Source organism: Nothobranchius furzeri, chromosome 10 (assembly GCF_043380555.1).
Source record: "Nothobranchius furzeri strain GRZ-AD chromosome 10, NfurGRZ-RIMD1, whole genome shotgun sequence".
Lineage (NCBI taxonomy): Eukaryota > Metazoa > Chordata > Actinopteri > Cyprinodontiformes > Nothobranchiidae > Nothobranchius > Nothobranchius furzeri.
In genome coordinates, this window is record NC_091750.1 from 43,657,951 (window position 1) to 43,670,373 (window position 12,423).

A 12,423-nucleotide genomic window follows, 5' to 3' on the forward strand; every position below is an offset into this window, starting at 1 on the left:
ACCATACACTTGAGTGGGGTTTAAAAGTTGCTGGGGACAATAAAGGCAGGCTTTTTTTGAAAGTGGGGGGGACACAGCTGCCAATCACAAATTTTGCCGGGGACATGTCCCCGGCGTCCCCGGTTAAAATGACGCCTATGCTCTTGTGCAGAGGTCTGTTTCAGCTTGTTGCTTTATTGTGCTTTCTGCTTCTTGTTTCGCGGCTCTTGTGTGTCTTCAATTTGTTTCTTTCTCACACTCTTTTCCATGTTCTGCTGTTCGTGTGTTGGGGTTAGGGTTAGTTGGTGTCCGGTTTCTTTTATGTATATATTACTGCAGAGTTTGCACGGGATTTCGTGAACGACTCCACACTTATGTCCTGATGAGATCTTGTCTTTTGGGGTAAACTAGTCTTTTTCCAACTGTTGTGAATGGTTTTGTTGGTGTGTTTATGTTGTTTTTTTTCAATCAGGGCACAACAGAAAAAAATGGCGACAATGAAAAACCACAAAGAATGAACGTACAAAAGTTGTTTGAAGAGAAATTAGATTTTCTAAAGTTAAAGGTTATTCTCTTGTAAGTTTTCATGTTAGTGGATGAAATATTTTCTTTTTAAAGAATGAAAAACAAAACAAACAAGAAACTTATGAGTTGCTTGTAAATGGGGAGAAATCTTACCTGAAAGAAAATTTTTGCACCCAAAACATGTCATTCAATGGTCATGAAGCTAATTTTGTGAAATTTGTTGCATCATTTGCAAATAATTAATTTTAATTGACATTATTTTAAAGGATGTACAAAGTACTCTAGAACGCAATATTCCAGTTTAAAAAGAAAACAAAGTATTACTCTACGAACATATCAGGATGAACATTTCAGACCAATGAACATGTAGAGGTGTAAGACTAAAATAATTAGGACTAAGCTGATGTGTGTCTTGTTTGCAAAAATTTAATATGATAATTGATTTAATGTTGAAGATGAATCTGTTTTTTTAACAACAGCTTGATACAAGGGTGTCCAAACTCCTAACATAATCAAGCTGAATCCTTGCAGACCAACTTTATGGAGGTTATTTCATTTTCCAACAGGACGGGGCACCTGTACACAGCACCAAAGCCTCCTGGTTTAAGAACCATTGTATCCCTGTTCCTGATTGGACTGCAAACTCACCTGACCTTAACCCCATAGAAAATCTATGTAGTATTGTAGTGTGGATAATCTACATACTAGGATATAACGATGTTTGCTATCAGCTTTGTTAGATCCTGAGAAAGATCAAGCAAATTAGCATACGAAGCATATGTCATGTATAAATATCCAGGATACTTGTATAATCGATAGAAGTTCATACACCAACCTGCTTGGTCTATATTTAATCCAAAGATTAATATTTAATTAAAGATAATAAAAGTTTATTTTTTGAATCAGAAGTTAGGAATCTTTGCTTATTCAATAACCAAGAATATTTATACCATTCTGTGTTTCATTTCAAAGATGAGGCAGAGTTTAAAAGTTAAGAATTTATTACCAACAATTTTAAACTTGACAATTTCAAATGACAATTAAAAATGACAATTCATGGATAACAATTTAAATGACAATTTACCAGCTTTGATATTAAACTTGGTATCAAAAGCTTTACCTGTGTCTGGATGGAAAGCTAAAATGAAATGAGAGCTTGGATGCGTGAATGGATTCTCAGAAGGTTTCTTTCAGAGAGAGAGGAACTCGGTCGTTACTTAGAGAGAACAGCATCAGACACAATCTGTGTGATACCTCACCCATTCGGACGACCCTTGTGCGGATCCAGAGGTCAAGGGAGGATGTTGTCAGCCTCAGGGTACCCGGTCCGGTAGCGAAGACTCGAGTAAAACCGACTCTCTGGTCCAAAGATGTCGCAGGGTACACAGTGTCGAGTGTCTGGCTTAACTCTGAAGGAGTTTTGCGTCAGCTGGTTACAGGTGTGTTTATTCGAAGCTATTCTATCGGCGTGACAGAACAGCAGGTGGTTCAGGGTGGCCGTCCCTTATCCTCAGGATGACTCTTGTCGCCACTAGAGCATCGGTGGTGGGTTTAAGAACTGAAGTTACAGCTGCAGAAGATTTAGTTTTAACAAAACCACAGAACACGCCCTCTCAGAGCAAGAAAGCTTTGGTTATGGGGTAAAACATGTGAGAGCAGTTCAACTTTTAGCCTGGATAAGCCCTCTGCGTTGGATGGATTAAGTGGAAGATGACCTTCTGGTTTACTGAACCACATCCCTTGATTATAAACAATTATTATTGATCAAAGAATAATAAGTCATTCCATTGATTGAATGCATTTATAATGAACCATGATGATTATTGTTGATGATTATAATAAACAGTAATAAAGTCAAAAGTTTATTAAAATTATTATTTTAAATTATTATTGTAAAACTTGAAATGTTCTTCATTCTGGGACTGAACAGCAGTAGATAAAGATGATATTCAGCAGACATCATGGCTCCTGGATTAATCTGTGGAACCAAAAGTTACAGTCTGACCCAGCTTGACCCAGCTGGGAAAAATGTGACCTTTGTCACAAATTAGAGGCCCTTCGTGATGCTACAGTTATGGTGAAGACGAAGATGCGATGCACCAGAACCAACAGTTCAGAAGAACATGCATGGGCTCTCATAACACCTAAGCAGTTCCACAGACTATCGACTCCATGTCACGCTGCACTACTGCAGTAATCCAGACCAAAGGAGCCCCAACTAAATATTGAGCTCTGCACAAGCTCATACTTTTATTGTTCATACTTTTCAGTTGACCAACATTTCTAAAATTCATTCTTCTGCATTGGTCTTAATTGATATTCTAGTATTCAGAGACACTGAATTTGGGATTTTCAGTAATTGTCAATTACAGACATGGACAAAATTGTTGGTACCCTTCAGCCAATGAAAGAAACCCCCACAATGGTCACAGAAATAACATGAATCTGACACAAAAAAAATTCCATGAAATGTAACCAATGTTATGCTGCCTGCAACGTCGTTCAACATGACAGGTTTGGTGGTGGGTCAGTGATGGTCTGGGGAGGCATATCCATGGAGGGACGCACAGACCTCTACTGCCTAGGAAATGGTGCTCTGACTGCCATAAGGTATCAAGATGAAATCCTTGAACCCTTTGTCAGACCCTACACTGATGCAGTAGGTCCTGGTTTTCTTCTAATGCACGACAACGCCCGGCCTCATGTGGCAAGAGTATGCAGGCAGTACCTGCAGGATGAAGGAATTGAAACAATTGAATGGCCTTCACGATCCCCTGACTTAAACCCAATAGAACATCTGTGAGACATTATGTTTCGGTCCGTTAGGCGGCGCCAGGTTGCTCCTCAGACTGTACAAGAGCTCAGGGATGCCCTGACACAGATCTGGGAGGAAATGCCACAAGACACCATCCGTTGTCTCATTAGGAGCATGCCCCGACGTTGTCAAGCGTGCACACAAGCTCGTGGAGGCCACACAAGATACTGAAAAGCAATTAGAGTTGCAGAAATTAAGTTTTTGAAATAATGGACTAGCCTGCCACATCTTCATTTCACTCCGATTTTAGGGTGTCTACACAATTGAGCCCTTTGTAGGCTGATGACTCTTATTTCCATTATATAATCTAATGTGTATCTAATGTGTTTCTTTAAAGTGTTCCTTTAATTTTTGTGAGCAGTGTATTACTACTTTTGTCAGATTCAAGTTACTTCTGTGACTGTTGTGGGTTTTTAATTAATGGACTGAAATGTACCAAAAATTTTGTCCACATCTGTATAATCATCAAAATTAAAGCAATAAACATTTGAAATATTCACACTGATTGTGTGTGTAATGACTGAATCTGATATACAAGTTTCACTTTTTGAATGGAATTAAAGAAATAAATCAGCTTCGTCTCGACGTTCTAATTTCATGACCAGAACCTGTAAATGCAAGAATGAATTTACAACTGTTTTGTTCTAAATGTAAAAAATTAAAAGACCAGCAGCAGATATGAAGTGGTAGCATGAATGGTGAAATGATCAAATGAGAAATGATGGAGTGCAGTTTGGTCATTAGTGTTCCACAAAAAGAAAACTAAATAGGAGTATTAGTAATATTGAACATAAATAGAAAGTACCCCTCTACATCCAAGTCCTGCTGGAGAGACAAAAGACATTAGTCTGGAAAATTCCTCCGAGGGCCGCTCACAGACACGTGACAGAGTTTAACATTTACATTTTTAACCTTTTTCCTGAAACAACCTGAAGTTTGGTCTGCTTCTGCATCACTCGGTGGGTCTGTCCTGATGGAAACGCTGCTGCTTCATTATACTGCTTTTGGGGACAATGAGCGTCTGAGCTCATTAAGCCTATAGGACACACACACACACACACACACACACACGCACACAAGCCTGTCCAGATGGTTTTAAGTCATCCATCATTAGAATAAGATTTAGCTTTTTTTCATTCTGAAATAATTTATTCAACTGAAACCCAAACATGTTTAGTTCCTGATAATCCCGCCTCATCAACTCTTTAATCTAATATTTCTTCTCTGTGTAACTCCTTACTTTATCTTCTTGTGTTTTTGTGAATCTGTTTAAACTGGATTCATTTAAATTACATCCCAAAATTGTTTTCTAGAGCAACACAAATAAAATCCTAATAAAATGACAAATGTTGATTTCTTTTGGCCGCTGACCGCTTCAACAGGTGAATAAAGCTGGAGTTCTCAGTTGGCAGCAGACGCATAACGACTCTTTTGTTGTAACACAAAAGGAGTCATAATAACGATTTAATCTCTCCTGAGTTGATCTGCCGTCCTTCAAGCCTACCTATCCAGGCGGTCCCCCAGCAGCCCTGGTGGCAGATGGGACATAACAGAGAGAGAGCAGAGAGGAGCAAGCGAACGAGAACAGGTGGGGGTGAAAACTGAAGAAAAGAAGAGGTCACAGAGGTCACCGTGGCAACAGGAAGGGGGATGAAACCTATGGATGGATCGATAGATTTTTATCTTTCATCCACTTCTTCACCATATGTCCTCCAGCTCTCAAGAAAAGTGAAAAATATCTATCTGTTGGAAGATCTTCAAAATAAACAATTTTGTATTTTGTTTTAAACTCGTTCAGGTTTAATGAGAAAGAAAGAAAGAAAGAAAGAAAGAAAGAAAGAAAGAAAGAAAGAAAGAAAGAAAGAAAGAAAGAAAGAAAGAAAGAAAGAAAGAAAGAAAGAAAGAAAGACCACCCGTTGGTCATGGAGGAAACCTCAGCAGATTGTTGGACTTCTGCTGGATACTGCCCCCCCCACCCCCCACCCCCACCCCCCCCCCGCCCTCCCGCTGCGGCACGCCATCCAACCCTGGCAGCTGTTTAACTAACAGAGGCAGAAGGAGCTGCAGGGGAACAATACAGTGTGATTTAACTACCCTCATTCTCCTGCTGCGTGTGTGTGTGTGTGTGTGTGTGTGTGTGTGTGTGTGTGTGTGTGTGTGTGTGTGTGTGTGTGTGTGTGAGAAACATTTTGGCTCTAGAGAACATAAGTGACTTGTACCGTCGTGGAGAAGTTCGGGGTCTTATGAATATTTCATTTTTCTTAACAAAGTCTTCTTATTAATGTTTTAACATGTAAACAATAACAAACCCCCATCCCCAGCCACCCAATAAAAATACATAAAACGGGTCTCATTAACTCAGAATCACAACAAAAAACAAATCCACTAAATAAACAATCACAAACAATAATCCACAAGAACACCATCATCAGTGGTAACCAAATAACATTGAATCCCTTGCTCGAGCCCTCCAAACTGTGCCTAATCCTCTCCAGGTGAACATGCATCATAACCTTCGTGATCCAATTACCTTCTGCTGTTGGGTTAGAGTCCTTCCACCTGAAAAATATGAGTCGTTTAGCCAGCAAACAGCGATCAAAGTGAGCTGGCATGTGGCCGAAGGAGCATCCACCACAACCACTCCAAAGGGTCAAAGGGTCCAGGCCTGCAGTGGTCCCACAAATCCTAGAGAGTGCATGAAAAATACAACTGGAAAGTGAAGAAGTGTGGTAGCTGATGTTTGCAACACTCACAAGTTGGGTCCAGGTCTGTCTGTAGACCAGTGCAGACAGGGCACCGCCTAAACAGGACATCAGTGTCTCACACAAATCAAGAACTGATAACTGTTCTTCACAGCCTTGTGCCAGACCTTCTCCAGCAAGGTCCAACTCCCATTTCTCTAAACTGGTCTGATGGTGTGAACTGAGCAGGGTATAAAGTTTACTCAGAACTTTCCTAGTAGGTGTCTGACAATCCAAGATTTCATCAAAAAGAGTCTGAGATGGGAAACATCAGGGGCGTAGCAAGCTTTTGTCGAGCATGGGTGTTGGGATTTCCCTGACATATATATCCAGTTGTTATTCCACCACAAGGTGTGCACCAGCACCAAAGAGCAGACATGAAAGACACGATGAGTATTACACTAAAACTTATATTTGATTATTTATCCTGTCCTGTCTTTAATCCATTTTGAACACAAACTACAGCAGAATCCTCTGATGCACCCATGCTGCTCAGGCCCAGAACCGTACAGATGCCACTAGTTCAGAAGAGCTTTTATGTAGAAACTCTGAAAATAAAAATCACAAGGCGCTTCACAAAAACAAAGAAATCTAAGTATAAAAAGATTTCTAAATGTTTAAAAATATGTTTAAAAGGAGAAAAGTAAAAATGTAAGGAAAGGGAGAGAAAGTGAATATTTAGTTGACTCATTTAATCCAGTAACCATCATGAAGAACAGAGCCCGTGAGGTCGGTTTCAGACGCGTCTAGAGCCACCCACAAGCCAAAAAGGCTCTGTCCTGAAGCAAACACACCTGTGTGGTTTTAAAGTTGACGAACCCTAAAATGAGATTCTTATATGAAGTTGTTTTAGGATTATTTTGGTTTATAAATTTGACTTAAATCTAATTAAGGCTCTAGAAACAACCTGTGGTGTGTCGGTCCAGAAGCAAGGACCCAGGTGTCACCAAGATGTGAAAAGTCTAACCAGACCAGCAGAGATCGTTCTAACTAAAGACGACTAAAACTGCTTCTGACGTGAAAAGTTCCATTTAAAGAGTGTTTCCTAAAAGAGCTGAATGGAGACGTGATTTACGCTTGGACGGGAGACAGGCCGAGACACCTGGACAGACCACCTGAGCTGAGAACAGCCAGCTTCCCATCCGGACCTGGACCATGTGGGAAAACCCAGACTGGGTCTGGTTCTACATTCTTCTGTTTGTGAGATGAAGCTAGGAGGAGACACTGGCTAGGTCGGTGTCCTCCTAACTCCCTACTGAGTGGAAAACTGAACCAGAGACATCAGTGACTGAGGACATGTCGTCTCCAGCAGGTTCAATAGAGGTTTCAAGGTATTCTGTCCCTTCAGACTAAACGGTGCAGCAGCGCCCCCTGGAGTCAAAGTTCTTTCATCGCCAATCTGATCCTGGATCTGATTATCGTGTTTGAATGACAGACCGACGAGATAGTCTCACATAGTTTATCACATACACGTGGAACGGGCCGGCAGGAAAGATGTGTTCTGGGTTAATAAAGGTTTATTCATCACTGTGGTCTGCTGACTTTTCCACTCTGTGTGGAATCAGGAAGCTCACCTGGAAAATTCAACAGGACTAAATTATTTCTACTTGGAGACACGTCCACACACCCAACATACCCTCAGTTCTGCCCCACATCTTTTATTAAAGGAACTCGCTGAAGCTCTCCGATTCAGGTGTGTAATAAAAAATCTAATCAGTCATTTTTCTTTCACGGGTATTTCCATCCGTCTTCAGCTCCAGACGTTAGGACCATATGATGGTCATGAGCAGAAATCCAGCCGACCGTTACAGTACAGGTGATGACCTCTGGACACCAGGGCAGGGGCTGACAACAGTAAATGACACAAGAATAAAAATAAAACCGTTGACACGTAGAGGCTGGAAAAGCTCTACCTGCAGAGGTGGAGACGTCCTCGTGAGTAACACTGACCCTCGGGTCTGTAGGACTAACAGGTTTTTTTGTTTAAATCCACCAGACGTTTCTACCAAAAGTTTTAAAATTTACCACAGAAAATCTTTTATGGTAACACTTCAGTTTAGGGAACACAAATTAACCATTAATTAGCTGCCAATTAATATGCATATTAGTGGACTACTAAGTCTTCATTAGTCATTATTAGGTGCTTATTACCAATGCCACAATTCTAACATCAACAGGCCATAAATTAAATGGTAAATGGCCTGTATTTGATATAGCGCCTTGTAGAGTCCTAGAACCCCCCAAGGCGCTTTACAACACAATCAGTCATTCACCCATTCACACACCCATTCACACACTGGTGGTGATGAGCTACGATGTAGCCACAGCTGCCCTGGGGCGCACTGACAGAGGCGAGGCGGCCGAGCACTGGCGCTACCGGTCTCTCCGACCACCACCAGCAGGCAATGTGGGTTAGTGTCTTGCCCAAGGACACAACGACAGCAACAGACTGAGCGGGGCTCGAACCTGCAACCTTCCAATTATGGGGCGCGAGCACTTAGCTCCTGTGCCACCGTCGCCCCAATAAAAATAAAATAGAATTGTATCTAAATAAGCCATTCATAATGGTTTGTTAACTGAAAGTAAACCGGTTGTTGCTGATTAGCACACATACTAATTAGCTCAAATCAGTATGTGGCTTTTAAAGGAGTATTTCAAGGGGAACATATTGTTGCCTTTATATGGTTAATTAATACTAAACTACCAGTAATTAGGTATGAACAAAATCTGACTTTAGAATGGGGAACATATTCTTGCTTACAAGTGGTTAATTGATCGTTGTTTAGGCTCTATTAACATGTGGAGTTTGGTGTTTATTTACATAATACCAGACCATAATATTTTTGGTTATTAATGCAGAATAACTATTACCCCCGAATTACTTCTTTGATTTGGGCTAATTAGTAAGTGCGTTAATCAGCAACAAATCATTTACTTCAGTTAACAAACCATTATGAATGGCTTATTTTGATAAAACTCTTAATTTAAATTTAGATTCTTTCTCTGGAATCTCCAGAGAATCAAGAAAATGATGGACAACCCTGAGCGTTCTCTTCACAAGAGTGTCCGACAACGGAAGAGTGTCTTCAGTCAGAGGCTTCTTCAGTTTTGCTGCAACACTGACCGCTACTGGAGATCCTTCCTGCCAACAGCCATTGTAATATACAATAACCCTTTGATGACTTGATTATTATTATAATTATTCTGAGCTACTACAGCAATCAATTTCCCTCTGGGATTTATAAAGTATTTTTTGAGTTGAATTTATAGCCTGTTAATGTTAGAATTACAGCATTAGTAATAAGCACCTAATAATAGCTTAATAATGAGTAATTAAGACTTAGTAGTCCACTAATATGCATATTAACTGGCAGCTAATTTATGGTTAATTTTTGTTCCCTCTTTTACTTGTAAAACATACAGTAAACCCAGGTGCAACTCATCCATCTAACATTTACACCAAAGAGGTTCCAGCGCTAAACCAGGACAGGTGTTGGGACCAGTCCTCAACTGGTTCGGTCCAGTTTAGCTTCCATCAGCAGAGTGATGCATAGAGCCCACCTGACCCCCGTGACTGGTGTGGATCTGACCCGCTCCTTCTAATCAGCGCTGCCAACAGGTGTGACCCAGCACCTGGTTTCCGAAGGCCTGACGAGAATTAGAAACAGAAATAAAAGCTGTGCAGCGACCAGCCTGGGTGAAGAACCCACTCGTGTTCCTCCTCGGTTCCTCTGACTCACTGAAGCTGGTTTTTATGGTTCTGCCCTTAATGAGTCGGAACACGCCGTTGCTCACCTGAAGCTGAAGCACTGTTACACCCGCTACTTCCTCCCTGCAACAAGAGCACTGGTCCCAGTTTAGCACTGGAATCTGTTTGTTGGACCCCCACTCCCCAGGGCGACAGCTTTTTGACCTCTCCACCCGACTGTTATAATGCTGGCCGGCCATTCAGTTTGTCATGCATGAGCGTGATGGCTCCACCTGTGAAGTCTCTGAGAACCTGCACCGTCTCCCGCTGCAGCTGCAACGACTCACGCACAAACTCCTGCTGCGTCTCTGCCAGCTGCTGCACGGACTCTGCCAGAAGCTCTAGTGAGCGCGACACGGTCTCTAGCAGGATGTTGGTGGCGTGTTGCTCCTGTAGGCTCAGGGACGCGTTCTGCAGCAGGCTGTCCCTCGTGTTTAGCGGAGGCTGATGTGGCGTAGGAAGCGTGGCTGCTGTCTGCGGCTGACCTTGTTTGTGAACGCCGTTGTTAACTTGATGATCAGCTGCAGATTTTGCTGCCTGAGATGAAGAACGCGAATCTTCTCTTTGTTCCTCATCCGAATCTCCGAATCCAGTTTCAGTGTCTGGAACCAAAGAAAATAGAAACATGTTGAATATTTTTTTAAATGTAATTAAATGTTGTTTCAACGAGGATTACATGGAGTCTATTTTCTCTGAGTAGTTTATGGACTTATTTCAGTTCTGATCCGAGACCAAATCACCTTCAGGTGGAGGAACTTCATACTGCACATCAAACGCAGGCTGTGACGAGTCCCCTGCAACAGCCAAAACGATTATTAAAGCTTAAATCACACATGCAATCCAAAAATAATTCCCTTAACTGTTTCTGAGGAGTGACATACTGCCTTAACTTCACATTCTTAGTTGACATTTTAGCGCTACCTGAATGTGTCAGTCCACTCGTGCTGTAAGGTGGTGGTGGTGGCATTGATGTTGCATTCATACCGCCGTTTGGAGAATTATGCATTCCAATCATATCCTCCTCATCCATTTCTTCCTCCTCCTCTGGCACGTCGTCATCATCTCCCAGTGGGCCAAAGTCACTGGTGCTCTGGTCATCATCTTCGTCCATCTCCAGAATCTGGAGAACTATCTTCTCTGTCTGACTGAGGTCTCGGGAAAGACGAGAGTTCAGTCCCCGGTGTGGCACTGTTCCCGTCCGCATGGCAGCCACCTTCCGTTTGGTGTCACACTTTAGGTCAGACCATTTCTTGATGACCTCTATGACCTCACGCTGGCACTCTCCAATCTCATTGACACGTACTGTAATCTCTGCCCATGTCCGCTTCTTAGTTTCTGTCGCCACTCCACGATTAAATTTGCCTGTAAGGGACAGACACGTTTCACCTTTTAGACAAGTATTTAAACTGGTGCACAACAACACCGTGATCCACAGACACGTACCCACTACAATGGCACGATTCCTTCTCACTTCATCCAACAGGACATGGACTTCGCTGAAGGAAAAACGAGCTTTTCTTTTCTTGAAACGGGTTGCACTGTCCTGGCTGTAGAAGACTGATGAAGACATCCTTTACACCTGCCTCTTAAGATCTCCAGCTGTTAGAAGAGGAGCCACAGCCTGCTTAAAGACAACAAAAACATCTAGTATGGATGCTGACAGTTAACGTGTTGCAGCACCAGGTGGGTGCATGAACCGGATGCCTGGTACTGAGATGCTGTACAGGTCAGTGATGCGTTCAGATGCACCTGGCTGCTCAGTGAAAAGAATTCTATTGAGCTAGTCAAATGCAATAATATCCTACTATATGTCCACCAAAGCACAGGAATAACGCACAGTAAGAATGTCAAAGTGGATGAACAATGGCGCGGTTAGCTCGCTGCATGCACACCACTCTCGGGTTGTTGGTGTGTGAGTGGGGTACAACTGGCCCTAAACTGCACGGTCTTCACCACCTAAACATCAGCAAGTAACTCAATGTACTTCACACAGACCAACACGCACTTGGGTGCCTTTCGTCTAGAGTTGCACAACAAAAACACTAGCGAAGCTAGCTTCCTGCACCAGCAGGTCTACGGCAGCTAAAGCTAAATTTAGGAATCATGAATTTGGATCACAAGCAGGCTTCAAAGGGTACATACTTAGGATAAATATGAGCCACAGAACGGTGAATAAACCCTTGCGATAAAAAAGAAGCAATTTTGTCCAGAAACGTCAGAAAAAGGTCCCTTATCATCAAGATTAGCAACCGTCAAGCTAGCCTGTTTGCCGCTAGAGTTGAACAATTAATGTCCGATTGAGTGGTTGAGAAAATAAAGCTCAGTGAGCGTTTACGTTTTAAGTCAGCTCTAAATTTAGTTACATTGGTAGATTCACAAGTACATATGTAATTGGTCGCAACGTGATGGATAGATTTGCTAATTACTCAATTTCATTAAAAATTTTAAATTACAGTTTAGCTTTTACGTGGAGTGCCTTTACGTTGAAGGAGAACCATGAACTTCCGGTATTTCAGGCTGACGGTCTCCATGCAGCAGCCCCTCATTGCGGCTCTTTCGTTTGTGAACTTTTGATGCGCTGTAATAGTCTGTTTCAGTTCAAGCGTTGTTTTCAG

General features: G+C 42.0%; 1 protein-coding gene across 1 annotated transcript; it reads right to left on the bottom strand.

Moving 5' to 3' along the window:
• Nucleotides 1-6,731: 6,731 nt before the first annotated feature.
• On the bottom strand, nt 6,732-12,113 carry zgc:153990 (myb-related transcription factor, partner of profilin). Its single transcript, XM_015960627.3, has 5 exons — nt 11,951-12,113; nt 11,252-11,429; nt 10,730-11,170; nt 10,549-10,602; nt 6,732-10,410 (listed from the first exon to the last, which is right to left on the bottom strand). Exons 2-5 carry the CDS (start codon nt 11,376-11,378, stop codon nt 9,989-9,991), a joined length of 1,044 nt encoding a protein of 347 aa, XP_015816113.1. The 5' UTR covers nt 11,379-11,429; nt 11,951-12,113; the 3' UTR covers nt 6,732-9,988.
• Nucleotides 12,114-12,423: the final 310 nt, after the last annotated feature.

Bases quoted from the DNA above. Each gene is read 5' to 3' on its own strand.
- zgc:153990 (XM_015960627.3), bottom strand. From the start codon at position 11,378: ATGTCTTCATCAGTCTTCTACAGCCAGGACAGTGCAACCCGTTTCAAG. The intron at 10,603-10,729 runs GTAGCGCTAAAA...TGGCTGTTGCAG, and splicing joins GAGTGGACTGACACATTCAG to GGGACTCGTCACAGCCTGCG. The intron at 10,411-10,548 runs GTGATTTGGTCT...CTTTGGTTCCAG, and splicing joins TGAAGTTCCTCCACCTGAAG to ACACTGAAACTGGATTCGGA.